Here is a 26,299-nt window from a genome sequence, read left to right as displayed (position 1 = left end):
GAATATGCATTGTGAAGATGTAGCTCCTCATCGTGTCGTAAAATAATACAAGTACTTCCTACATAGGAGGAAAGAAGGGAATCTGTTTGATCAAGAGGCTGTTTCTTCGCCAATATGCCGTTCGCTCTCTGGTTTCCAAGTTCCTGGAGATGTAGTTTAGTATTGCTTCCTCAATACTCAACAATTGCAAACCTACCCTCAAATTCATGCATGACAAAAGCCATCGGATCATCATAGTCCCCGGCTCCCATCTGTCCTACCCCCGGACTAAAACTCGTAATGGGCAGGACGACAACATCGCCAACCTTCTTAGGGGCCGTCATGCCGGTGAAATCCCTCCACGTAATGTTGCCACTCCCAGTGTTCATGTCGAAATACTTCTCGTCGTTCATATAGTCAAAGATGGCATCCGTCCATACAGCGGGCCCAGTAAACTCGATGACATTCTTGTCTTGGAAGGACTTCAACGATCCGTCCTTCTTCTTCTGCAGGGTCCGGAGTGTGATGTTGGCAACAACGTCGCGGAGGACCGGGTGCCCTGGTTTCGCTTGGATGGTCCATTGGCAGAACTGGATCCTGCGTGAGTACCACTGTGCCCAGTCCTCCCTGTCGGGGTCTGCTTCAATACCGACCACCAGTCCGATGGCCTCCCGGGGAACGCTGTCCGGGAGCCAATCGGCGGCCGACTTGATGGCATGCGTGTCGATATCAGAGTAGATGCCTCCTCTGGCCAGTAGGATTAGGTAGCGAAAGAAGTCGGCCTTCAGCACGGGAAGGGGAAGGGAGTTGTAGGCCTCGAGAACCTCCGGCACCGAGGCATACAGATGCCGCAGAAGATGCACCGCAACCTGATCCGTGATGACCTCATGTATGAAACCTGGATGCTTCTCCGACCAACTTGCCTCAGCCGGACGGAAGCTCTCCCCAAAATCACCAGATGCCGGCGTGTATTTCCAGGTCTGCCAGATGTACGCGGGGAACTTGGACTCAACGTCGTAGGGGAATTGGTATGCGAGCCGGTCCTTCAGTGGTGCCCGTGATAAGTCCTGCAGCAATTGCTGTCCGGGCTGGGGCCTCTTCTCAGCAACTGCGGGAGCCACCTTGGCGGAACTCGAGGTCGAGACAGGGGTAGTCGGGGCGTATCCAGTTTTCGTCTGCCCTTCGTCCTTTACGCTTTGTTGCACCTCCGTAGCATCTTTCGGGGGCAGTGGCTCCTGATATGGCTTCGTGGTGTGCGTTCGAGAGATGAGGAAGAGCATGGTGATAAGGAAGCCCGCAGCAACCAGGGCCCTCCTGAAGGTGAGCATCTTTGCAATCGACAGCAATTGCTGTCTGCGCACAACGTCTCGACGGGAAACAGCGGCGTCTCTGTATCAGTTATGTCGTGAGAAATGGAGAAGAGGGCGACAGGTTGTCGTTAAGGGTCGAAAATGATCGGAAGGGGAAACGTGGGAAGGGAACGGGGACAAAAAAAGAATGACGGCTGCCAAGAAGGCTGGGGAGCGCGGAGAGTTGACTGGGGGACGTCTCCTCTGGCCGGGCGCACATGGATCGGGGGGGACGAGGGACGAGGGACGAGGCAGAGGTGTTGGCAAGAGGGGAGAAGTGAGTGTGTTGTTTGTCTTGAAGGGGAAGAAGTGAAGCTGAAGAGAAGAGAAAAGAAGAGAAGAGGATCAGAAGGAATGAGTACGTGTGTGTGTGAGACGACAGAGGCAGTGTCGTGGAGTGTTGTATTATCTTTCTTGTCTTCCTGAGCCCGCCTCGTCACGGGCTTCGTATTGCGTCGTATTGCGCGGAGCCACGGGCGGGATGCAATGCAAGCGAACACCTGAAACGCCGGCAACAGCGTCAATACTGTTCGCTATTGACTCGGGTCGTCGATCGACGCTGAGGGAGCCGTGCCAATGACGGAGGTGGATGTTTTTGCTGTGACAAGTCCCTTTCTTCTTGAGAATATGATATAGAGGATATATATAAAAATCCATCAACCCATCTACCTATGTATATGTACATATGTATATCATTCTATACCTTACCCATCCATCAATTCAACCATCCCCTCCCCTTCCCTCCCCTCCCCTCCTCTTCCACTTCCCCTTCTCTCCTCTCCTCTCCTCAAATCAATCAATATCATAATCAATAAATCTCTTCCCAAATCCCAATCACCCAAATTGTCATCTACATCCCCCCCATCCCCAATGACCTCATCCCTCCCCAAAACGCCCATAGCTCCTCTTCCGTGCGACCAGCCCTCCCGGCCCGTACCCATGTCCCTCCCCCGTCCATCGCTCTCCTGAGTGAGAGCCCTGCGTCCTGTCCTGAACCTCGACTCATGTGCGCGCATCTCGCAGCTCAGCTTCATTCCTCTCCTTACTCGTGCTTGTTCAATCTCCTCTACATCCTACCTATACAGTACAGTATACAGTACAGTACCAATATTGTCTCTCGGTTTATACCCTTCCAACCTCTCTGAAGAAGATCGCCCTCTCCTGAAACGCCCGCACACCAGACCAGTATACTACGAGAGACGGGCCGTCCACCATAAAAATCCCGTCCGACCTACCTAACCTCTCCTCCTTTCGACACTACGGACGGTGCCTCCACCCGCCGACAAACCCGCCGTGCGACGACCCTCCGCTACTACGACTACAGCTGCCGGACCGGCGACGATCAGGGGGCGGGTGTCGCCGCCCCGTGCGACGAGCAAAACGGGTGCCCGGTCTGCGGTTCTCACCCGTCCGCGAATCGATGCTGATGCGCGTGCTGAGACGCTCTTCTCCGAGGGGGGCATCACGAATCATGTGCTTTGCAAGGGGAATTAGGGGAGGAAGGTAGGTAAAGAACGGTAAATGGCATTCGAGATGGCTTGGTTGGTGTGAGCTTCAAAGTCTCCTGATTATCACTCCCCCCCGTCATCTCCATCACGGCTCAAAATGCCAACCTGAAATTTCCTCTGCTCGTTCCCATCCGTCCTAGAGTCCTAGGAAGCAACCCCTTCCTTCATATATTCCTCGCCTTACCCTCTATCCACGGCCTTTGGTCCCATTCATCCAACTCTTCGATCTGCCCGGTAGCCTCTTTCATCGCCCGGCTTCCATTCAAAGTCCTACACAAGAGTCAGTCTGCCAGTCCCGTTGAGGTAGAGAAACAATGTGAGGTTCAGTACATAAGAGCCAACGAGGAGAGCGGTATCAGCAGAACATCATAATTGAACTGGGCAAACAGCGGATCCGAAGTAGTCTCATAGTTGGAGTCATGTCTAGGCCTGTTTGCCGCGGAGTGGGAACCGTTGTCGGTTATTAGAATTAGACATGTAGGAACCCGAGCCTGCTGGCCTCAAGGCTGTCTGTGATGGGTGTCCATGTAAGGCTTCAGAAACCCGGATTCCATGCAGTAGACGTGTGATTAGATGCCTCTCAATAGACACTTCCGGCGGCCTCCTATTCTGCGATCCAGGAAGAGGGAGCTTAGAAACCAACCTGCTCCCGGATATCAACGGCCAATGCATTGCCGAAGAGCGGATATTCTCAATTCAATCATGGTTCATGATCCTTGGATCCCAGGAACTCTTTCACGCACAAAAATAAGCCCAGATCCACACGGTAGAAGCTACAGGGTAGACACAGGTTTGCGGTTCCTAGGCAGTTGACTTTCCACGGGATTCCTGGCCAAGTCCGGTAATCAACCATTTGGTGGAACCTTGCATGCCAGGGCGAATCCGATGAAAAAAAGGACACAAAGAATGCAATTTTCCAACGGTAGCTGAAGAATGAAAGTCCTGGTCCTACCGGGCGGTCCATTTCCAAAAGGTCACTTTGTAATGCACGGTGGAAACTAGAAAGGTTAGCAGCAAGATCCACAGGCAAAGATTGATCTCCATGCGGGACGTTCCTCTGGAAGAGAAAGGGTCTGAAGAGTGAAAGGTATTCCATCGTGTGCCTGAGCCGCGCATACATATATATACACAAGTACGCCTCTGCCATGCTGCCTGGTCCGAAGCCAACGCCTCTATTAGAATCCAGAAGACCCACCCAACAGAAATAGAAGGGAAAAGGAACGTAGACGATCAAGCTCAGTGGTAGCAGGGATCCAGGCAGCAGGGTCCAGAGTGGTATCCGAGAAGCAACAAAACAAAACAGATCCTGAACGCCTGTACTGATGCAATCACTGATGCACTGGACAGTAGAGACCGCCCAACAGATGCACTCTCTTTCTCCAGGCATCTCCCGGTTCGTAACGGCATTAAAGCAGATGAACTGCATGTGCAAAGGGCCATAAAATCATCTTCCATGGTGGTCGTATATCCATCCGGTCATCGATCCAGTCTCAAAGGGAAAAGAAAACATGTCTAATGTGGGATAGGACACGGATCCACCTTGGTATGAAGGTCCAGCTTGGTTTCCACTTCCGATGAGTTCACTCATGACAACTCATCAAAGTCTGGTGGTAAAAAGACTTTTTTTTTCAAGGGCCCATAATAGTGGTCTGTTCCATGAAGTGGGCGGGAATATCCACGGTAATTTGTTCCAGGTATGCCAGAAAATCCATGGAAGGGTAGAGAAATTAGAAAAAACGCCGGAAGAAAAATGCAAGACCGACATATGGATTCGCTGGATGCAGATACCCCAAGAAAAAAAGAAGTCCGGATGAAAAATGCTAACGGCGGGTGCTACGGTGATGCCTACTGTCGCGATCCGCGTCCCGGTCACGGTCACGCCTGGAAGATCCGGAAGTGGCTGTCGCACTTGGGATTTGGGCTTGACTATAGGCTCCTGCATCCTGGTATCCGCGGCCATCATACATATCCGGGGTAGGGTCACCATAAGTACCTGTTTGGGCAGCAGCTGAACTGTTAGAGAGCTTTCGTTTGCGGAGAGGAGGTTCAGAAAATGACGTTTGATTGTACGCACCACGAGGATAGAAGGGGTCCGACGGCTGCTGTGAAGGTCCCTGGGCATACGCAGCTGGAGAAGGAGTAGACTGAGAGGGGTAGGCGGGATAACCTCTGGCATCTGGCTGCTGATAAGAAGGATTTGCATATTGGGCTGGGCCTGTCCTTGGGATGGTCCCGGACTGCGGGACGGGAGCACGGCCTGAACGTTGCTGGTCAACGGTTAAGTCTGCTCCGGCAACATAGTAGTTATCCTGGGTGGGATATCCTTGGGGAGCATATCCTGGAGCTGGCTGGGCATAGCTGGGCTGGCTAGGGTAACCATTGTCATATACTCCCTGTTGCGCGCTTACTGCAGCGCCTGTGTATCCTGGGGAGGCTCCAAATCCCTGGCTGCCTCCTGAAGAAGCCTCCGTGGGACCATAATACTGGCGAGACTGATGTGTTGTGGAAGAACGATACTCCACTATAGGCGTGTTAGAGTTTCGAACTATACCGTTCGAGTCCCGCGAAGAGATACCATTTGACGGCTGCCCTCGCGAAGCAGTCTGACGCCGCTCGGCATCCCATCTCTCCGAATCTTGCTTGAGGTCCGCAATCATTGCCTGTCGGAGGGAAAGATTAGTGAGGCAGGGCCAGGAGGTGAGGGAGCGGTATTACTGTTGTGAGATTTCGGTATGCGGTGATGAAGTAGCCCTGCTGGACTACTCGCGTTACGGGGTCCTGAAGAAGGGGAGGATATCAGCCATCTGGTCGCGCGTTTTCGGCGAGGGGATTTTTTGCCCCTCTTGATCTCGGGGAGCCTACCTCGTAGGTGCCAGGCCGCACGAGAGCATCGTTGCCCAGGTATCGACAGATGTCGGCGGTGATGACCTCCCTATCGATACCATTTTTAGGCACGAAATACTCGTTCGTGCGAGCGGCTGGCTGTGGTTGGGAGCGCGGGGCTCTGTCTCTATCGCGATCTCTGTCTCTGCCAGACATGATGAGGGGGAACGATTAGGATGGAAGAAGGTTGTGAGAAGAAAGGAAACAGGAAGAAGAAGGCCAGCCCGAAGCAAGGGAAGAGATGGATGGGGATGGATAGGCAAGTCACGCACACCACGTCAGGCCGGGCGCAGGTGCAGAATGCGGTGGTGGGAAGCTGATGGAAGGACAAAGTGGCCAGTAGTCAGTCGCGAGAGCGCAGAGGGGCAAGACTCGAGAGACAGTAGCAGCGCCGGGGAGGGGGGGGAAGGCGGGAGAGAGCGAGAGAGGGAGAGGGCGCTCCAGCACAGAAAAGGCGGTGGGCAGATCCTGTCCAATCAAAAGGGCGGCCCTGGTCCAGTAAGCGAGGGCCAGGAAAGGGCAGGGACCAGTGAGTGGAGGAGGAGAGAAGAAGACGAAGAGGACGAAGAGGAGGGCGGTCGGTGAATGAATGGGCTGACGAGGAACAAGTGCGTGAGTCTTGACAGGAGAGAGAGAGAGTCTGTGAATCGGAATCTGCGAGAGCGCGAAAACAGCAGCCGCCGCTTTAGGTTCTGTTCGCTTGCACCACGGGAACCCCTGGTCTGGTGCCGCTTTTCCCCCTCTCCGAGACAGAGATGCTGCTGCTTTTAACCGTGCAGGTGTACCTTTTCACCACAGCGGCAGTCATCAAGCGAAGGAATAGAATCGTGGAGCATCGCAGTTGATCCTTTACATAAGTACATATATCCCATCCCTCGGCAGACTTTTCGTCTCTCCCTCTCTTCCCCTCTTGAACCTGCACCGGCCACAGCAGACCGCCGAGACTCGAGAGAAAGAGGCTCGCGTTGGCCTCAGGCCCGCCACCAAGTTGGGCCTCCATGCAGTACAGCCTAATGGTGCCCAACGCCGTCCGACGCCGCCCTCTGATTCGCTGCACAAGCGGCCACCGACCCTCGCTTGACAGCGAAGTCCCATGCGCGACACCTGGCTGCGGGATACTCGCGGCGTGGGAAGAGTGATGGCCGGCGTGGGTCCAGACGGGACGCTGGATACCTGAGGCTTCCGGATACCAACAAGACGGGAAAGGAGAGGTGCGAGCATGGAAGAAGACGGCATGCCCGGGCAGGAAAGGGACGAGATCAGCTGATCGGTCTCCTAAACATCCAATGGCCCCACGTATATACCACCATTCACAATCCCCCCCCTGCCAAGCAAAAGTACTGTACCCAGGAGACCTACTCTCTTTTCACTGCCGGCGAGTAATCCTCCAACCGCAAGCCTGCATAACCTGGGAGTTGCGGTGGTGGTGGTACACATGACCTGCAGATGCATCCCTCCCAGAGATGCTCTTCTCGCCCCCTCGTCCATGCAAATCGTCCCTTTCTCTTACGCCATTCCCACGCTTGGAGCCCCACCCCCGGGTCTCACCCCTGAACTCTGGTCGTACAAAGATATAAAGAAATTCTGCTCGGAATTTGATAGGGCTGGGGGGAGGGGGGCGGCTCCATACAGCACTTCCGGTCCATGGTCACCGCTGCTCGGTCGGGAATTCGGATAGCTTCCGTCGGCGGTACCGTATGCAAGAATGTGCCTTTTCGCTATAGAAGATGGGGAATAGGTGGGAATAAAGACGGCGAGGATGATTTTGGTGGTCATCCAAAAGCTAGTTTCCTCTGCCCCTTCTCTGCTTTCCCGTGTCCACTCTTCCTCTTCTTACTTGAGCTTTGAGAAACGTGCTTGCCTCCGCTTGGCGCGGATGGTTTAACGGCCTGAGCAGCGCGCCCATGATCCTCCTCTTGGAGATCCTTTGCAAAGTGCCAATCTTGGTGGCTCTGCAGGGCATCTGCAGATAACAGAATCGAGTTGCAACGATTGCAACTGTAGCCGGTAAGCCCTTGTTGGCCAAGGGCCGGTGAACCAGACAAAGGCGTGTCATTTATCTGCTGATTATTGTCCGTCTCGTTCTCATGAGGACTCGCTACCTCACCATATTCTGTCAAATACGCATCTTGACCTTCAGTGAAGACGGCATCTGGTCTGGGTAGTTGTTGGGCTCCAAAGTCATCATCGTGCTCGTCTACACTGTCCGCCGTGACAAAGAATCTTTTGATCCCTCCCGGTGATTCAATGCGTCGACGCTTCTCTCGCCTACCTTGGTTGACATGTTTTGTATCGGAATCTCGGGGACTCATGTTAAGCGCCTTCGCCTCCTCACCCTTCACCAAGAAACCCGCAATATCCATGTTCCCACTAACACCGTCCTCGAATCCTCCAACACTAAGGCTAATGTTTGAACATGGCCAGGCATTGCCTTCAAGTATGATTTGACCCATCAAGGTCTGTGCAAGGTTGAAAAGTCCAGACTCGTCCAACTTCTTCCCTTGAGGAATAGGGGCTTGTCGAGACCTCGTCTGACCGCCCGTACGGTGATGTAGATTGATTGTTTTTGGCCTTCTCTTGTTCTCAAGAACTCCTTCCTCGACTAATCGAGAGAAGATATCGGCGACAAAGATTCGTAACCAGCGTTTGGCCTGCTCTGGGGTATTGATACTGGGTTGAAATGACTTGGCAGATAACATGGATTTGATCTGGGTCCTGGAATTTACCTCGCTTGTGTCTATCCCACGAATCGTCTGGTAGAACCATATAGCTGTATCATCTCCAAGCTTCTGCTTTAGCTGCTCAATAGAAACAGGAAGCAGGTCTTTGACTGTATCAGTGTTGAAGGCTGAAGACACTTGTTCGCCTAGCTTGCCTCCTAGGCCTCGTATTTTTGTAAACTTGAAATCAGACAGAAATTGCTGCACAGCTCGATTTCTTATCACTGTCTGTTGGTTTGGCTTCTTGTGTCCAGAGCCTAGCTTGGCCAACATCTTGTTCCGCGAAATCCCACCAGAACAAGTATACTTTAGCTTCTCTCGAATAGCAGCGCGAACGTCCCTTACTATCTCAGAGCCTATTAGGATCGCGATATCATCCCAATCAGGGTCATCCTCTTCTCTTTCGCCAGTGTCGAGATCCACCACGGCATCAGCTTTCCAATCAAGGGCTGTTGTCGGAGGTAAAGGTAAGTGTTCCGTTGGGTCATCGTTTGGCGCAGGAACAGATAGTTCAGGATATCGTTCCAGCATTATCGCATGGACTTGCGCTGACAGGTCCATAAATACTTCGTCAATGCTGGCCTTCTCTACCTTTTGCAGGTTTGCTGGAAGAGTCTCCTTTATACAAGCCAGAATCCGCCTAGACTCCAGCCGGTACGGATCCAGCGAGACCTTGTGCGTAGCAATATTCTTCGCGGCATCATCATGGTATGCCCACTTCTCATCCCCTTCCCGCCAAGTTGCAACATGCTGCAGGATGAGGTTGGGACAGAGCTTCTTCGCTTCCGTGACTGTGATGTGTCGAGTGAGACCGAACGCGCGAGATGGATAATTGATGGCGATCAGACCCTGCCTGCATCTTCCACGTTAGCTATCATCCTATCCAGCATGAGCGAGGTCGTAGAATACCATTGTTGAACAGCCAATGGTTGGTCTTCCGCGACGCCCAATCGCACCATTTCACACTGCGCGTAGAAAGCATCAAGATCGACGTGTGCGATAACTCTCAGAGGGCATGTTGTCGACGACAGCGCAAGTTGTGCCAACTGCCTATACGTAAACTGGGACTTGCGACGTATTCCATTGCCAGACTCTGGCGAGGAAGGCTGGAAGGGCAGCGGCGAAGACATCTCGCGTTTTTGAAGCGCTGCTGCACATAAAGCTATCCACAACGCTCGATCCCTAGCTTATAGCTTCCCTCTTAGAAGCATTACTTCTACTGTTGCGCATGATGAGACGTTTCTAGTGATGTATAAAATTCCATGTCCGTCAAATTGCATCCGCTGTGGATGTAGATTTGGATAATTGATTCTCCGACGCGTAGGTAATCGCGGGGAAGACGTGACGCTCGGCAATCGCTACGTAATACTTCGAGGGGGACCCTTGAAGTTGGAGTTGAAGAGAACTTCATAAATCCTTACTTCTCTCGAATTTAGTATGGTTCCTGTCTGACTTAATTGGTTCCATAACATTTCGCCACAGTGCTCATGGGCGTTCCCTTTCTCACCCCAAAAGCATCCTTCCCTGCTAACTCCATATCAACGTCCCTTGGCTAGTTGAAGTACGTAATACAGTAATACACACGTAGCATTCGTTCCAACCTGGTCAACTGAGCAGCTTGAGAAATAATGGCACACCAGTGTCTCTTCCCAATCGCCATGGAATGGGGAGTATCATAACTTGAAGTGGCTTGTTGGAAAAGCAGCCACCACCCTTTGTGGTTCGAGTTCTGATTGGCTGTCAAGTGATGGACAATGGTGGTATGGGGTGGGAGAAGGATTGCCGTTGAACATTTTGAGTTGGAATCTTCCCACACAACAAGGGGAAAGCGAACTAGAAGCCGTTTTTGAAAATAATCTTGGCGTTATGGAAGAAGAAGCAAAGGTGGAAGATGCCCATGGAATGGGATGGAGAACATGCCGGTCATCCGTCTGCTATTCACGTATTGGAGACCTTCCATGCAGGAATGATCTTTCTGGGAAGAGGGGCGGGGACAAAGATTCAAGGAGATACCACCTTAGATTGCCGCCAGATCTTGATCCTGGTACCGCATGAACGCACGCACATGCAGAATTGCTGATTTATACCAATGATTACTGCCAGTTATGTGAAATGCAGTCAATAGGTCGCACAAAGGCCCTTGAAGTTCATGTAAGTGATATGCTTTAGGTACCGTTTCCGTGCCACACTCCGCGATTGAGGCTCTGTGCTGGAGGAACTGGCGGATAATAAGTACCTATTGAATGATTATGTTCTGGGGGAGGGGAGGGAGAACAGAGCTGTATTCCTTACATGTATCCAACGGCCCAGTTTAGCAGATCGATTCAAGTGCATTTGCATCTTTCATGCCATCATATTAGATTGAACCAAATGTGGGCAACGAAAAGCTTGAATGACTCCAGGCAGCTCTGCCAGTACTGCACAGCTCCCCCCTGCAGATACTTTCCAATGACCTGGAGGCTCGGTGAGGTCGTCGATTACTTACGAGACAACAAGACAGGAGAGACAAAACCACTACCGGTGAGAGAGCAACACACCAATACAAAAGAAGGAAGATAGGCAGTGGGGTTATTACCTTCCTATCATATATGAAACTAGCCATTCATCTAAGGATACGTTTAGATGACACAACGTCAGCATAAGAAGCACAAGGCTCAAGCCGACAATACCGGCGCCACGCCCCAATGCTAGGCATTTTCACGGAAGAATTTGAGAAGCCAGACAAGGCTTGACATGGTTAGAGTGTCCTTTCAGTTCTGCGGCGTACATGACGACAGAATGCCTTCGAAGCTTTTGCTTTATTCCAGAGGAGGTAGCGAGTCCCGGAATGAGCCATGCATCTGGACGCCTCAGATCCTCACAGCCACCGAGGTGCTGGCCTTATATGCTAGATACGGTAGCATACCGGCATACAATAGGATAGATTGGGGATACACTTGGAGAGACATATCAGGTGGTTCGGGAATTGTGGAGAAGTGATGTACCTTCCTCCGGGGCTTCTCAGAGTCAGCCTCGGGGCGGTTGCGCGTTTAGATTGACCCGATATCTACGTCTGAAGGTCCCTAGTTACCTTTCAGACAGCGTCTCGAGAGGCAAAGGTTGCCTATCTGCGGCTTGGACAAGTCAGGAGCTCTTGATCTGTTTCAACACGCACGACACTGAGAGATCCATCCTTCCAGAGCCAGCAAACAAAGCTTCTGGTATCCACTCGAATACAGGGCAAGATGTGTTTCCAACTATCGTACAGCATCAGTCTGCGCCTCTGAGAGCCACGGGCGTGGGACTCTCACATGGACAGCAACATGTCAAGGCACCTCGACATTGCCTCACATCTGTCCAACCCGATACCCAAGAGTATCAACACAGCCACAGCTTTTATTTTCCACTAATGAAACTTGAGATAGGTCTGTGAAGCTATGAAGGAGATTTGAGGTCCACTTTTTAGAGGGTGTTCTACCTTTGCATGGACGAAACCATCCCTTGATCAAAGCTATCACGGGTCCTCTTAGATGCGAAGTCGACTATGGCATCAAGGATATGCCTGTGTGGTAACGGCCACTAGCATTACATAGGTCTTCCCTCACCGTCAATATCTCTCAAGACGCTGCCAGACTTCAATGATCACCGAGTCACTGATGGGCTCGTTGGTCGTCATGCAGTCAAAATCAGGAGGCGAGGGAAATTTGACGGGCGCCTCGCCCGAGCCAACTCACAGCATCGCATGCTCCGCTTGGAAGTTTTTAGAGGCCTCTCGCAGATTGGGTATCTAGTCTCAAGGTACTTGAGTGCCATGAGTATAAAGTATGGACAACGCCTCTTATGCAAGGAGAAGAGCAAGAGAGCAGCAAAGTTCAAAGCACCTGAACAGCAGAATCAGGATCAAGAGCAACATATTTGACCTACCTCCCCTGCCTCCCACCTGCTATCTTCGATTTTCAGCAAGTACCACAGGGTTACTCTCCTACAAATCCCACTCAGCAAAACTACACCACAACTCCAAGGCTTACTTCGAACCTCAACAAGCATCTGAATGTATGTTGCGTAGATGCTTAGTCGTTGCAGATATATGCTAACATCTCCAAGATCAACGATGCCTCGTAACCACACCCACCCAGTATCGATGAGAGGATGGTGGGAGTGCTGTGGATGTGGACGCGAAGTGCAGGAACTGACCTGGGGACTCTACTGCCCAGACTGCTCGCACTATAGATGCTCTTCATGCAATGAAGTGGTGATATTGCTTGCTCAACGATAAATATCTGGCCGGCGCCGTGCAAGATAGCACGCGGGGTGTGCTAGATATGACGAGTTGGTGGAGATGTCGTATCTTCCTGCATGGTATCAATCCTGGTGCATGGGGAGATTGTGTCCACAAGGAATGCAATGCTTGTGGGGAAGCCGGGTTCTGATGGATATAAGGCCTCTCACACAGTCGGAGGATTCCTCAGGGGCTCCTGGGCCGCACGAAGGGGGTAGAGCAGGCCCTCGCTGATTGGTTGATTTTCTGTTGTCTGGATTCCCTGTTTTTCCTGTTGTCGTTGTTGTCTCTTCTCTATGCTTTCTTGTCTTCCATGTTGACTCTTTTCCCTGTTTCGGCTTTCTACTTTTCTGACAACTCCCTTTCTGCTTAGCTTTCCTTGCTGTCTTCTTTAGATATTTCCGCCAGCGGACATTCAATTCATGAAAACGTGATGATTCTATTGCTGTTTGGGTTCCTCATGCTGTCTCCTCCAGAGTCCTCCTAGTGTTTTGGCTGGCGGTTGACCTGTTTCTTGACACTTCGAAGTTCGCGCCTCGTTTTATTGATATCCATTTCTGTTTTGAGTATTGAGCAGGCTTTATGTTGAACTAGACGTTCCCCAGATGGCGTGACAAGGGTGACTGCCGTGACTTCGAAACAAAGTACCTAGTAAGTACCTTATACTACCTTACCTAGTAGGTAGGTAGGTATACAAGTCGGTAGGTACTATCACGTGAGGTTGATAGGTGTACCTACTCTGAAATCCGCCTTGTCAAGTTGATGTACTGGCAGCCGCCTACACATCTTCCAGTGCCAGAAAGATACCGCTCTTTGTCCAAGAACCCACTGTAACTCCGACAACTTCCCTCATCCCTCCAACAGTCATATCCACGGAATTTTCCACCGCCCCGCCGTCAGCCCATAGGCCTTTCGAAAACAGCAAGACCTCATTGCTCCTACACCGCATCTTGCGTCGACCTTCAAGTTGGGAATGAACTGTAATGCCTTGGCTCACTCTGTCCGGAGCTGTTCAGCACCTATGACCGGCTGTCTATCCTCATGGATAAGCTTCGAGGTCGGTATATAGGTATGTATTGAGGTTTGTATCGGCGATTCCTGGAAACTGTCTCTGGAGGACTGTGTCTGCTGATTCCATGGAGAGTAGAGCTTATTTATATTCTTATCCAAGGATCCCCAAATTAGTCCTATCGCGAGCATATCGGCATGGTCGTTCACACCTCATGCGATTGACTTGGGCTCAAAGCTTTAGCAGGATACCTTAGCAGAGGATCTGACTCGACAGGCTTGCTCTCGGACTTAGGCAGCTGCCGATGAAGATAAAGATTCATCATGAAGGTTATACAGTAGCACGACCTATGAAGGCTTGATTGCTGTTTAAAGAATACTTCATGGTGCCGGGGTCTGATGAAGTTTGGACATAAGGCTTACTGTAACAGGTCAACAAAAGGATCTTGCGCGACCTGATGCCTGGGTGCCTCGCCCTTTGTTGGATAGGTAGGCAGTCTCGGGCATTGTTGGTGGTCGGAAGTACGTACCTCAAGTCAGAAGTCGGCCTTCCAGATGGCATGTCGTCGAGCTTGAAGGGATGGCTAAGCGGGCACCAGTGCGATAGCCAAGTGGCCGCCACGTAATAACGGCATTATAGGGAGCACTTTTCACCATTCACATCTTTGCGATGGTCTTCTGACGATGAATTCATTAGCATTATTCCTGGTTGCCACAATGGTGACGACGACCGTAGCAAAGAGAATAGGTCTGTCTAATCTGTATATATCCCAGTGACCCCATATTCATTAATTTACCCTGTCCATATGCCACGCTCCCGTGAGGTCATACCAGCCCCTTGTTGTGAACAAAGCTCATGTGCTGTGGCAGCTTTCCTTGAACCAAAACGCCGCTCTACCCATATTGAAGGCGCGGCAGAAAACCGCTCTCTTCCAATGAAAATAAACCAATAAGAAGGCGGGGTCTCAAGATTATCCGCTCTCGAGACCTTCCGGGAAAAGGATATTTAATGTACATATTGCTTTCATCCTGGCTGCTGTTGTGGCGGATAACCGCTGAGATTGTTCATCTCAATTTGAGCGTTTGGGCTAATGGCGTGTTCGTGATTGCTGAGGAGGCTATGTCCTTCTGTAGGTTCTCGTCCTGGACATCCAGCTTCTGCATCATTCTGATAGCGTTCAGACATTTTAGGGTTGACCTTTGCACCTGGGTCCTTCGCATCCATAGAGAAGGCTTTTGCTCTAGCAAGTTTCACCACTGGGCCTATGCGATAATAGCTTTCTGGATCCTCGTGATTACAGCATGGACTTCTTCTGAAAGGTAAAAACCAATCAAAAACATTCTCACCCATGACCGTTTCAAAATTTAGAAGATAAGACCCTAAGTCCCATGGATTATCACCGGGATTCAGTCTTAGGATAGCAAAAAGTCGTACGGCCTTGAGCTCACTAGCTGATAGGGCTTTTCTAGGTCTCCTGCTAGCCTCGATTTCGAATTCCTTTCTTTGTCGGAGCTCTGACGAAACCCTTGATAGTGCTGCTTGCTCCACATTGTCTCCTGTTGGGGCCACTACAGTCTTTTTTGAGCGTTCTCCTAAGTGTCCTGGTGAACGTACAGATACCGAGCTATCATCTCCCGGGCCTGGAGATAACCCGGGCATAGGGTGCGTTGATTTCTCCTGCAGAGTTTGAGATTGTTGCAGAGCGGCGGTTCGCTTTGTGTCTGGCAAGGGTTTATCCGTATTGGTTTGCGGGAGAACCTCGCAACTGTCGGCACGTAGAGCGTAGCCAATTTCCAAAGGATATATGATCTCTGGATAAGGAAACTGAGAAACAGTATACTGTCCAGTACGAAGAAGTTCTTCTGGCAAGGGCTTGAGCACTGCCAAAGTGTGAACCTTGGTCTTGTGGCCAAGTTTTTCAACCTGTGTTAGATTGGTCATGGCCATGCCGATACCCGTACTAAACATGCTTCCTGTAAATAATCCGAAGAATGCAGCACTACATTAAAGTAAGTATAATACTATACCAAAGGTCATTCACGCTCTTACAGTCCTAAAATCACCGCGAATTGTGGGTTGACGCTTTCGCCCTAAATCCAGTTTGATCAGTAACGCTTCGAGGAGGAGCGCGGGAAGAGCTTCAGTTGCCATACCTCTGTGACTTTCTGCTGGTGAATGTAGATTGCCATTACAACCAAGAGGTGAATGCAATACAATGCCGTGTATCCAGTGAATTGAATGAAAAATTTGAAATTGTTCTCTCCAATAGGTCCTCCAACCCAAGGGCAGAAGTGGTCCATCTTGAATATGCAGCGTCCCGAGCTACTGCAATGGTGTGCACGATCAGGTTTCCAGTTTCCACAAGTATTGCACCAACTTGGTCTTCCGTCCATTGAGCAGGTAAACACATCCTTTGTTTGTGCAGCCCAGTACGAACTACTGTTTGGTTCGTTCGGGCCTGCATATGGAGGTGTCGGCGGCGGTAATGGTACATAGGGAGGATCGAAGATGGTTATGTGGACTAGTCGTAGAAAAGATGTTGTCATAAGTATGAACAGGATGAAATACACAACGAGAATTGGAATTGCAGCGCCATGGTCGTGACGTTTCCTAAGGAGATAATTTACTGTAATAGTTAGCCACAGAATCCAACAGAGATAAATATATTACCGGACAGAATAGCGACAAGCACGTAGGTAGCGTAACCAACAATTCCCGCCAATATAATTGGTATGATCCGTGCCGTCCACAGAGAGGCTGATATCTTGTTGCACTCCACCTTGGTCTGCATCTCGGCCTCGGGGGGACCTTTCAGGCCACCATAACCATTTCTATAGGGCAAAGAGTAAATCATGCGTAAAATCGCGGTCCAAGGGGAATTCTGGGTATAGAATAGTTCTCCAGAGCCGCTCTCTCAGACTCGGCAGTGTCTCCAGTAAAGCTGTGTATCGTCTAGGACTTTCGGTTTCCTCCCCTGCAAGGCTAAGAGCTGTCGTTTCTGCAGAAATATGAACGCCCTGCAAAGAGATTCGGTGTTATGGCGCCAAAATATAGAAGCGATTCTCCATAATGGTACGTTATACACCACAAGTCAGAGCAAGGTGAAGCTGTATGTACTATGTAGCTTCCCTGCTCTGTGCGCACCGCGTTGTTGACGAAACAAGACTAGCTCCGCGTATAAGCGCATAATGCAAAATGAGATTCCTTATCGCGATGTTCAGTCGCGCTCGGTCTCTATCAAGGAAGAAACACGACGCAGTGTAGACTCAGTGCTGAGCGTGCTTTATTGTTTTATTTCCTTTTTCTATACGGAGTATATCCAAGTCCATATTTGCCTTTGTTAGAATTTTTGACCCCTTACAACTGAGATAGAAAAGCCACATATCTTCGCTCAATGTTATTCTTTTTGCAATCTACAACTAGTGAAGAAGTACTCTTCAAATGCCACTCTGGCCAGATTCATTCTCTATCTCAGGCACTTGATGAACGCCTTTCATTGCTTTGTATTCTTCCTAGGTCGCATGCCCAGATTAAGCACGTAGCTAATTTGTGTCATTGGCTGCGGGATAACAGTGCAAACTCCAGCCAACTGGGCCTATTGCTTTCAATAACATCTCATCCCATACAAGAATTGAGCAAGCTTTTTTTGCTGAGCGAGTACTTCCTATATCTAGCACACCGAAAGATTCTCATTCGCACTCTCGTCATTCTTTGAGCCAGTTCGAGGACCTACCCACCTACCCAAGAGGTTAGATATCTAAACTTGGTATTTCTGCCGACTTGACGATATGAAGAGAGCAACTTTCAATTGTCGCTTTTTCGAGCGAGGGCCTTCATATGCACAGCTTTTCTTGAGAGGTTTAATGGTAGGCTCTCGGCAACCTTGTCACACACACCGTGTTTGTTATCACCTTTTTAACAGCTCTTGTCGTCAAAGAGCTACAGGACGAATCAAACTCAAAAGGAGATTTTTGCAAGGTCTCGAGCTCTGCTACGGCTTGCTCGGTCAAAGTTCCATGGCTTCCTTGCAGCAAAGTCTGATATCTGCCTTGGGGCGTTGTGCGCGTCTCTCAGCCTCGTCTCCCAGCCTCGCCTATCAATTTGCAGGTCAATCCGTAGATCTTGTGTAAAAGTCGGCGCAGGATATTTTTATTTCCCTTCTAAGTCTTCCATTGCGTCTCTTGTGGATTTTATGGCACAGCAATTAATTTCCTTATAATCGCATGCATTTCCAGTGCGCCCATTGCTGTGGCGTCACAAATTTCCAGCCTCAACCGTGCACCCCTGCTAGGCCATCAGATTTATCACGAGTTCACCGCAATTAAACAAATCGTACCACGCAGATTGCCCGGATTTTGAGGACTGAGATTTGGTTAGTCGACTTTACGAAGTTAAGATGACCCTTGATGGGCCTGGTTGTCCAAGTACCATACCGCTTTGCCTCACCGTGTAAATCATACAGACGAGGCGGCAAGCAAATCACTATTTCTACGCCCGGTATCGGCCTTACTGAGATCCTCACCGGAGCCCGACGAAGTCTTGTATTGGATTACATGGTCGGATTGAAGTAGCACTCTCCTTAAGTGCACCGCCTAGATGGATTCGTATCCGTCACCTATCATAAGGTATGACTCTACTGAACCTTCATCAACCTCAACGAAAACGAGTGTGCCTCGCCATTCTTGATCAGGACTTTCTTGGCAGCGATTGAATGACGAGCTGTCTATTGATCATTGGACTCAATGGCATATTCGAGACTTCGGTCTGGAGAGATGGGCGAAATGACTAGATGCGCCTGTGAGTCTGCCAGGACTTACGTCGGTGAGAGACCTCATGTCCGGAACACAGTTGAAGAGATGCTTGAGAATCTCCTACATAAACCGTTGGATATCTTTCCCTGTTATTTCCTCTTTGAATATTGTCTATCGCCGCTGCATTAAGCTTCCATCTACTCAAGGGACTCAATCTCGTGCTTCCGCCTTTATTTTCGTCCTGGACCTCTTCAAATTCGAGACAGACAGAATCTACTCCTAGCAGCCATTATAATCAATGCCTTCCTCTTCATCTCACCACCACCACTCCTCTTCCTCCAAGGGCAAAGGCTCCTCGGGAGGCCCTAAAAAGGGGGAACCGGCATACCAGCGCTTTTGGAACTGGACATGCTGTGCCTGCCGCAGGAGCGGTGCGATGGACACAACATCAACTCCAGCTTGCCCGGAGTGTCAGCACTACAGATGCCAGTACTGTTTCGTTGAGAGTGTGAAGGTCCCGATCCACCGTTAAACGTATGTATCCTCCGCTATTCACAAGGGCGTGCTTATCTCCCAGAGTCCCAGGCTTACCACCATCCTAGAAATCTTTACACCCTCGGGTGGCTAGGCAGTGGCGATATGTTTTAAAGAGGGCCTTTGCGAATGAAATTTTTGTTCAGTTTGTTGGGTGTTGTTGCGTGCAATTGTTTCACGTTTCCTTGTGGATTTGGTTTTCATAGCATCGTGCCTGTCCTGATTTTGAAACTCTTGATTTTTATTCTTGCTTTTGCCCCTCACTAAGTAGTCTTGTACTCTTCGCATGTTCTTTGTCTCTAATAGCGGTCTAGTCTGCATAGCGTTGGGCGTTGAAATTAATTTTACCACCATCCACTCATCTCTGTTATACTGTGCGGCCATATGCAATTAACATGTGATCCCTTCCGCTGACAACGCAAAGACTGAGGCTTTCGGTCGTATAGCAGGGTCTCGAGATCTCGGCTATCTTGTCATAAAGTTTGATTGTTTGTACGACAGTACTGCTTACGATACTTAAGGTACCCATCTAAGGCAAGGTAAGGCAAGATAAGGTACCTTAAAGTAGGTACATATATTCTCCTGCTCGCTTAATACAGCCCCCACGCAGTGCCCCTTTTTGCCTACCTATGTTAGCCTACCTATTCCAGCGTTTGGGCGTGCACGACTGTCGCCTTTTCCGCCTTCTCAGCCTTGCGTTCCAATACGTTGTCCCTTTCCAGCCAGTATGTTCTGATGACGTACTATCGTGGCTATCCAGCCAATATGGGAGGTTTGACTGAGCGTTTATTCAGGACTGATTGAAACGCCCCGTCGCTAGAGCAGAGACGCCCTGATATCCCATTATAAGCCAACCGGGCGTGTCAGGGGTTTTTTTTTTCCAAGCGTGCAGTATGGGCTTCGGTGAGCAATTCGCCAGCACAAGTCAAGTGACTAAGAATGGACAATTGACGCATCTTTACCTCAAACCGCCCCCTTTTTCCTCCTCCACTCCTATGTTGAGATGAGCGTTGGGAAACTAGGTAGAAGAAAGGCCCTACTACTGAGAAGGACTTCTTGAGGACTACGCCACGGTCGTCAACCTTGGGCTGCGTGTATCACGCTTTTGCCCTGCTCGGCATCAGGATTGGAACGTCTCGTCGGGGCGACGGGCGTCGTGCGAAGGGACTTGGAGATGGCGCAGTAGGGCATCGGTGTGAGTTTTCAGGTCGGGCGTCTGGGACTGCCTTTCCTTGTACAAGGTCTGGGACAGGTAGACTTGATCTGGAATTTTGGCATAAATATGAAATGTATCCCTCATTTATTGATCATACATTCAAGGAATCGACAGCTTCTATACACTCTACCACAATCCAACAGCCATCAATTGGAACCTGAAAACTCTTCGTCTTCATTCCATCTCAATCCCCAATCACAAAGACAAACAACATGCCAAGATACCAAATCGTCTATGTCTGGACATGCCACAAATGCGGCGATAGCGGAAGTACAACTTTTGTGGACCTCTGTCCAGTTTGCGGTCATCTGCGGTGCGGGGATTGCGAGGTGGAGGCAAGGAAGATTCCTCTTGGCAACTAGCAAAGTTGAGGGTAAGTCCGATTAATCAAGCCTCAATTCATGGGACTTGCCAGTTTCTGAAGCTAATTGGCTTGTAAGCCTCTCTTGAGGCTACTGCCCTTCTCTCTCTCAGGGCCCAGGACCAATGGTGGTGGGGAATCTAAGATCGAGGCTTAGATAGGAGGCATGGTGGATGTTAACTTTTTATGATGGCAAATGTTCCTTATAGATTTTCTTGCTTGGGTTTTGGGGATTGGGCGATGCTGGATAGACTTGGAGTTTTGACGACTTTCCCCACGGATCATACATCAGCAGCTGTTGGTTTCATTTTTTCTTGGAATAGATGAGATTTCATTTATAGATTATACTACATTCTTTGATCTTGCCTGGTGCCTGGACAAAACTTTTTTTCGAGAGACAAAAGCTAAGTATCATGGCTCGAGATAGCCTTCACAGGCACTCTGTGTAATGCAACAACTTTGTCATCTCATTACCCTGAACATTGAAAGGCTTGTTGCCTTAACGTTGCTAATGCCAATCTCTTGTTGAGCTTGAAGGCTGACTTGAAAAAAAGAACGAAGTCTGCCTCAACTATTTGATACGCTTTCAACTACGCAGTCCATGCAATAGCCAGCCACGTGAAACTGCCCAGGATCATAACAATCTCATGAAAATCGTAGCAAATGAGACAATAGAACAATAATGCCAGAGACAGCCTTACAGATAGCTCTCTGGGGGCGCAGCGGCCATCAAATCCCAACGATTTCACTTTACTACTGTCGTGAAACCTAGCATCAACCAGCCTTCAGGGGAGCGGCGGGCGTGACAAGCCAGAAAAGTTTTTCCTCTCCCAGTTGTGCTGAAATGATGCTCAAGCTGTAGACACAGCCCTCCTCACAGCTGAGGTCATGAAATCAATCAAATCGATCTAGATTTCCGAATTCAAACAGTGGCAAATTGTTGTAGGCTCGACTGGGTGAGGTACTTGCTGTGCTGGCTGCTTGGCCTGCATTTTGTCACTCAGCCTGAATCTACCCTTGACAAACGAAATGAAATGCCTCAACACTTCCTCTTCTTCCCGTCTCACGAGATCATCCTCTTTCGCTGGGCTAGTCGCCTTGGACGCCTTAAACGCCCGGCTGTAAAATGAGTGGGCGTAACAATAGGCAGCCGTTGCCAATGTGTAAGAGGGAGGTGCAGTAACTGTGCGACGTAGTAAAGGCGCAGAATGAGCGGTGAGAAGAGAGAAAAGAACGATGGGAATTCTCTCTCCTCTCTAGCAAGCAGGTGAAATACCGAGGTTGTGAAGGGTTGTTGTTTGAAGACTGTAGTCGGCCAGATGTCAGATATCAAGCATCTGCCGCCTTGCCCTAAAGAGTTAGTGAAATTTCACGTGATCCTGAAATGGGCCCCAACTTCATTCTTTCCCCCTGAGAGTTCTTCTCCTTCTCCATATCAGAAAGCCATTGCGCCATATGATATCATCGAATCCCGTCGTGGGAACGGGAGATTTGTGTTATGGCCGCCTGATCTTGATTGCGAAGCACAGGATATCAAAATTCAATAATCTAGAGGGAGGATTCTCCTGAGAACTCGTTTTGTTGAATGCTGCAATGCATTGTTCAGCCTATGGGTACACGTCTTTTAGATCATTTTATCAGCAGAATCTCATCCCTGTCATTGAAAAGACAAGCGTCGAATTAATAACCTTTATAAGTTTGGCTCGAAGTCTTCAAGTTCAACTCCTCGTCGGCTCGCTTGATGCGGTCTCCTACTGCCTTGAAGTGGCAGTTGGTAAAGCAAATGCGTATCTAGTCAAGTGATTGTATATTACCTTTGTATAGGTACAAATCAACAGTCTTCAAATTAAAAGCAACATGTTCAATGTAGTAACCAAGTTAAAAGCGGTAGAGAAACGGTTGATTCCAATGTTTTACTAGGACAACACCTAGAAATTACCTAGATGTCTACCAACCTGAGCGAGACCGGCGAATGTTGGAGTAGAAATTATAATAAATGCACACCCGAAACTTTTCGATAGCATGGGATTTAGTATTTTTATCATTTTCTTGGACCTGTTCTTTGTTGCTTCTTCTACTACTTTGAAAGATTATATTTCATTGTATTATCCGCGTTTGTGGTTTAGTGGTAAAATCCATCGTTGCCAATGAAGCGATTCATTCAACCTCGATGGGCCCCGGGTTCGATTCCCGGCGAACGCAAAACGAAATTGCTTTTTTCTTTTTTTTGACCTTTTCTCCCACGCACTTGGGTTATTTTTTGCATCGTGTTGCCAGCATTTTGTGATTTGGTGAAGGATATATCATCCCCGGTTTGTGTGTCCCCTGAAATTAAGCGAATGCTGCCAAAATGACGTCGACGAATCGCGACGACAGCATCGCAGCTCTACCTATGCGACCAACTCAAGGCCCAACCCACAACACTGAAATGGGCGCTGAAATGATCCGACTAACATGACAAACACACTTGCAATGGCGAATCTTAGTCTTTATGTTTTGACCTTCAACTGTGCCTGTTCCCTAATCGACACCGACGCATTCGCTTCGCAACTCTTCTCCGGACTCAGCACGCCTAAACTCCCCGACCTACTCGTTCTCTCCCTACAAGAAATTGCGCCGTTATCCAATTCCTTGATAGGCGGGTCCTTTCTGGTCCCATACTTCTCGAGATTTGACGATGCTGTCCAAAAGGCGGCTCGAAAGCTATCTGCCGGCTCCAACAATACCTCGATATATACACCGATAGTAGCTCGGAATGTTGGCATGGTAGGAATTATGGTATTTGCAAAAGATCCTGCAGCTATACAAGATCTCGAAACTGGAGGGGTGGGAGTAGGAGCTGCGGAAATGGGAAACAAAGGCGCGGTCGGTGCACGCTTCACGTATCATAGTGGAGGTTCCTCCTATACGGAATTGACATTTGTCTCGGCCCACCTGGCAGCGATGGAAAATGAGGTCCCACGCCGAAACGAAGATTGGAAGAGCATAGTGCGGGGGTTAATCTTCTCATCTGCACCTCAAGAAGGGATGCCAGCAACATCGTTAACAGCAGCCAGCGAAGGGCTACCCCTCCTCTCAATTTCACCCCAAGATGCCTCAATCTACAAATCGACATCCCACCTCTTCCTGGCAGGAGATCTGAACTATCGAACCTCGACCATCAAACCCTCGCCCTCGGATCATATCGATTCGTTCCCACAGCCACATCACGAGCTCTCTTCACCAAACCACTTCTCCTCCCTCTTCAAAAGAGATCAATTAAACCAAGAACGCCTTGCAGGTCGGACTTGCCACGGTCTGATCGAAGCCCCCGTCACATTCCCCCCAACATATAAATATGACCCCAAAGAACCATTCCTCACTCCCGACGAAGATTTATCGAGGTGGTACTGGGCCAAACATCGATGGCCCAGCTGGTGTGATCGGATCTTATACCTCGATATCCCATCTTGGCTGAAGAGCCAAGAGCCCTCCGCGCATATAATCACACATAAATATACGGCATTGCCATTACTTCCAACTTCTGATCATCGGGCTGTCGCATTGGACGTATCGGTTCCTCTGATCCCCATCCCGAAGCCCGACGCGGAAGAGGAGAGTGGGAATCCGGACCCACGAGTCAGTCCACCGTTCGGTGTAGACCCGGATTGGAAGCAGCGGAGAGCGCGCGCGCGGTTGTTAGAGTTGGTGACTGGGTTTGCAATATATTTTACCATGACTCTGGAAGGTGCTGGCATTGTGCTGGCCATGCTACTAGGTGCTATCGGGGCTTATTTTGCTATCAGGGCGTTGGTTTTATAGGATGGACGAGATATGCATGGATGGACGATTCCCAGGTGATGATAATGACGTTCAATGATTAATGCTTCTTGCCCCTTGGCATTTGCCTTGACATTCTTTTGTGCGTCAATATGATATCAAGGTATTTGAAAATCCGGAGATCAGCATCGTACGGTTGCTGAAACGCCTTCCTCAAGCGAAAGAAACAGCAAGGCCTTCTTGGAAACATACAAGTAATCCTATTATCAGAGTGCGCCACTATCAGAACTTTATCTTAAGCTCTTGCTCGCAGGCCTATGTAACCCAACGCCTGGTTATCTATTGCTAACCGTACCAGATCCACAAATTATCGAACCTTCAGGGGGAACAGCCGAATCTTCTAGCCAATTTGCCACTCTCTCAGCCCTCTTCCCCGTCTGAGCTTCCTCCAACTCTTCTTCCTCCTTCCAATTACTCAGCTCTGCAAACAACCAACTCCGCCTCCTATCCTTCCTCTCACTGTGAGAAACGCCTTAATCTCTGCTGCTTGTTCTCCTCAGCTGCCTGTTCTCCGACCAAGTCCGGGTCCTCCAGCATTCTCGTCTTCCTCTCTAGTTCCATCTTCCTCTTCATTAGAGCAACCCTCTCTTTTCCATTCACAGCCGCTGCTAGTAGCGTGGCTTGTTCCCGCACAATACGCGCTGTCGCTCTTCGTTGCGCAACAGAATGATAGTGTCTAGCGGTAGGATTAGAGATTTGAGTGTGTGACCATGTTGGCATGCGGAAAGCAGCAAGTGAAGGAGTGATGTTTGCGCGATGGTATTGGGAGGTGGCAGAAGACGAGTATATGTATGGTGAGTTCAGTCCATTATTTGGGGAGGTGGAGTTTGCAGAGACGTAGGGTGGTGCTTCGCTGGTGTAGGAGGGAGCCGCAGAGCGGATGGAGGCCGTTTCAAAATCCGTATACGATAGAGGCTCGAAAGGGGCATACGGTGGAGGGTCCATGACGGTTGCTGTAAGATGGTGGCGGCAAGAGCTGGATATTATATTGCGGCGCTCAATTCTTTGCCTAGGGCGTATGGATCGGGACAGAACGAGAGGGTTGCGGTGTTGAAAGCGGAAACCTGTCTTGTGCAGAATGGAAAGTTAAGGCACAATAGAGATCCAGCGTGATACATGAATATAAACATATTGGTGGTGTCGTAGTAGGGTAATGAGGGGCCGCTCAAGGTGGGGAAAGGTCATGCGAACTAGGGGGTTTCCCTCAAGATTGGCGTGAATGATGACAGAAGACGATGACGAGATATAGGCCGGAACTTAGGTTGTGATGTAGTCATAAGGAAGTTCATATTTGATCATGATTGATATACCATCGTGTTAAATATAAATTAATCACCAGGCTACTTGCCGTATAGTTGAGATCAGTCGAAATCGATTTTCTTGCTTGTGGAGCCCAAAACTTCGATATGCTACCCTCGAATTGACCATAATGAAATCAACCAAATGTCCGTTACATTTTTTGGTTTCAATATTGGTTTTCTCGTCAAAGTTGTGAGGACTATTTGCATATGACAGGTTGTGAGAAGAGACGATCACTTCAGGTCTTGCAGCCCAACTTGAGCGATATTTCAGACAAATGGAAAGTAGAGACTATTTCGAAGACACTGTTCTTTTGGGGGTTCTTGAAAAGCGGTTGCGGCCCGCTCTTTTGCTACTAATAGAGGAGTAAATCTAGGTCGAGGATGTACCGGGGTGACCTCAGAGATCGATTCAAGTTTCTGTGCCATACGAGAGCAAACAGTATACAGCAAGACGGCAAATATACAACCAGCAAGAATTCAGAACAGAATTGAGCATATGATGAAGGTGTTCAAATTCATAGAAACGATACCTCATAAATGGTATGATTTGGATGCGTCCTTCGACTTCGAAGGAGAAGAGAAAAGGCCACGGTGGCCGAGATCAACTATTT

At 49.5% G+C, this 26,299-nt stretch overlaps 9 protein-coding genes across 9 annotated transcripts; 1 reads left to right on the top strand and 8 right to left on the bottom strand.

Moving 5' to 3' along the window:
• Positions 1–90: 90 nt before the first annotated feature.
• On the bottom strand, positions 91–1,307 carry M430DRAFT_47140 (glycosyltransferase family 32 protein; the record flags this gene model as incomplete). Its single annotated transcript, XM_024867905.1, has 2 exons — positions 91–143; positions 197–1,307. The coding sequence occupies 2 exons, from the start codon at positions 1,305–1,307 to the stop codon at positions 91–93; spliced, it is 1,164 nt and encodes a 387-aa protein (XP_024725613.1).
• Positions 1,308–1,993: 686 nt separating this feature from the next.
• M430DRAFT_55487 (hypothetical protein) lies at positions 1,994–2,921 on the bottom strand (the record flags this gene model as incomplete). The annotated part of the gene is made up of 3 exons (XM_024868545.1): positions 2,594–2,921; positions 2,037–2,401; positions 1,994–1,997 (listed from the first exon to the last, which is right to left on the bottom strand). Exons 1-3 carry the CDS (start codon positions 2,789–2,791, stop codon positions 1,994–1,996), a joined length of 567 nt encoding a protein of 188 aa, XP_024725612.1. The 5' UTR covers positions 2,792–2,921.
• Positions 2,922–3,193: 272 nt separating this feature from the next.
• On the bottom strand, positions 3,194–4,459 carry M430DRAFT_162874 (hypothetical protein). The gene has a single exon (XM_024863435.1). The coding sequence runs from the start codon at positions 4,260–4,262 to the stop codon at positions 3,537–3,539; it is 726 nt and encodes a 241-aa protein (XP_024725611.1). The 5' UTR covers positions 4,263–4,459; the 3' UTR covers positions 3,194–3,536.
• Positions 4,460–4,656: 197 nt separating this feature from the next.
• On the bottom strand, positions 4,657–5,875 carry M430DRAFT_47139 (hypothetical protein; the record flags this gene model as incomplete). Its single annotated transcript, XM_024867904.1, has 3 exons — positions 4,657–5,496; positions 5,552–5,614; positions 5,699–5,875. The coding sequence occupies 3 exons, from the start codon at positions 5,873–5,875 to the stop codon at positions 4,657–4,659; spliced, it is 1,080 nt and encodes a 359-aa protein (XP_024725610.1).
• Positions 5,876–6,436: 561 nt separating this feature from the next.
• Positions 6,437–7,055, bottom strand: M430DRAFT_162883 (hypothetical protein). Its single transcript, XM_024863436.1, has one exon. The coding sequence runs from the start codon at positions 6,953–6,955 to the stop codon at positions 6,569–6,571; it is 387 nt and encodes a 128-aa protein (XP_024725609.1). The 5' UTR covers positions 6,956–7,055; the 3' UTR covers positions 6,437–6,568.
• A 436-nt stretch (positions 7,056–7,491) lies between these two features.
• Positions 7,492–9,569, bottom strand: M430DRAFT_92757 (hypothetical protein; the record flags this gene model as incomplete). The annotated part of the gene is made up of 2 exons (XM_024869732.1): positions 7,492–9,292; positions 9,349–9,569. 2 exons carry the CDS (start codon positions 9,567–9,569, stop codon positions 7,492–7,494), a joined length of 2,022 nt encoding a protein of 673 aa, XP_024725608.1.
• A 4,929-nt stretch (positions 9,570–14,498) lies between these two features.
• M430DRAFT_162842 (hypothetical protein) lies at positions 14,499–16,355 on the bottom strand. Its single transcript, XM_024863433.1, has 3 exons — positions 15,860–16,355; positions 15,756–15,796; positions 14,499–15,705 (listed from the first exon to the last, which is right to left on the bottom strand). Exons 1-3 carry the CDS (start codon positions 16,250–16,252, stop codon positions 14,730–14,732), a joined length of 1,410 nt encoding a protein of 469 aa, XP_024725607.1. The 5' UTR covers positions 16,253–16,355; the 3' UTR covers positions 14,499–14,729.
• Positions 16,356–22,965: 6,610 nt separating this feature from the next.
• M430DRAFT_32586 (hypothetical protein) lies at positions 22,966–24,430 on the top strand. Its single transcript, XM_024866198.1, has one exon. It carries the CDS (start codon positions 23,023–23,025, stop codon positions 24,367–24,369), a length of 1,347 nt encoding a protein of 448 aa, XP_024725606.1. The 5' UTR covers positions 22,966–23,022; the 3' UTR covers positions 24,370–24,430.
• A 413-nt stretch (positions 24,431–24,843) lies between these two features.
• Positions 24,844–25,583, bottom strand: M430DRAFT_38771 (hypothetical protein; the record flags this gene model as incomplete). Its single annotated transcript, XM_024867276.1, has 1 exon — positions 24,844–25,583. Exon 1 carries the CDS (start codon positions 25,330–25,332, stop codon positions 24,844–24,846), a length of 489 nt encoding a protein of 162 aa, XP_024725605.1. The 5' UTR covers positions 25,333–25,583.
• Between the last annotated feature and the right edge of the window lie 716 nt (positions 25,584–26,299).

Source organism: Amorphotheca resinae (assembly GCF_003019875.1).
Source record: "Amorphotheca resinae ATCC 22711 unplaced genomic scaffold M430scaffold_1, whole genome shotgun sequence".
NCBI lineage: Eukaryota > Fungi > Ascomycota > Leotiomycetes > Helotiales > Amorphothecaceae > Amorphotheca > Amorphotheca resinae.
Note: the sequence above shows the minus strand (reverse complement) of the source record. Positions and strands in the feature narration are given on the sequence as shown.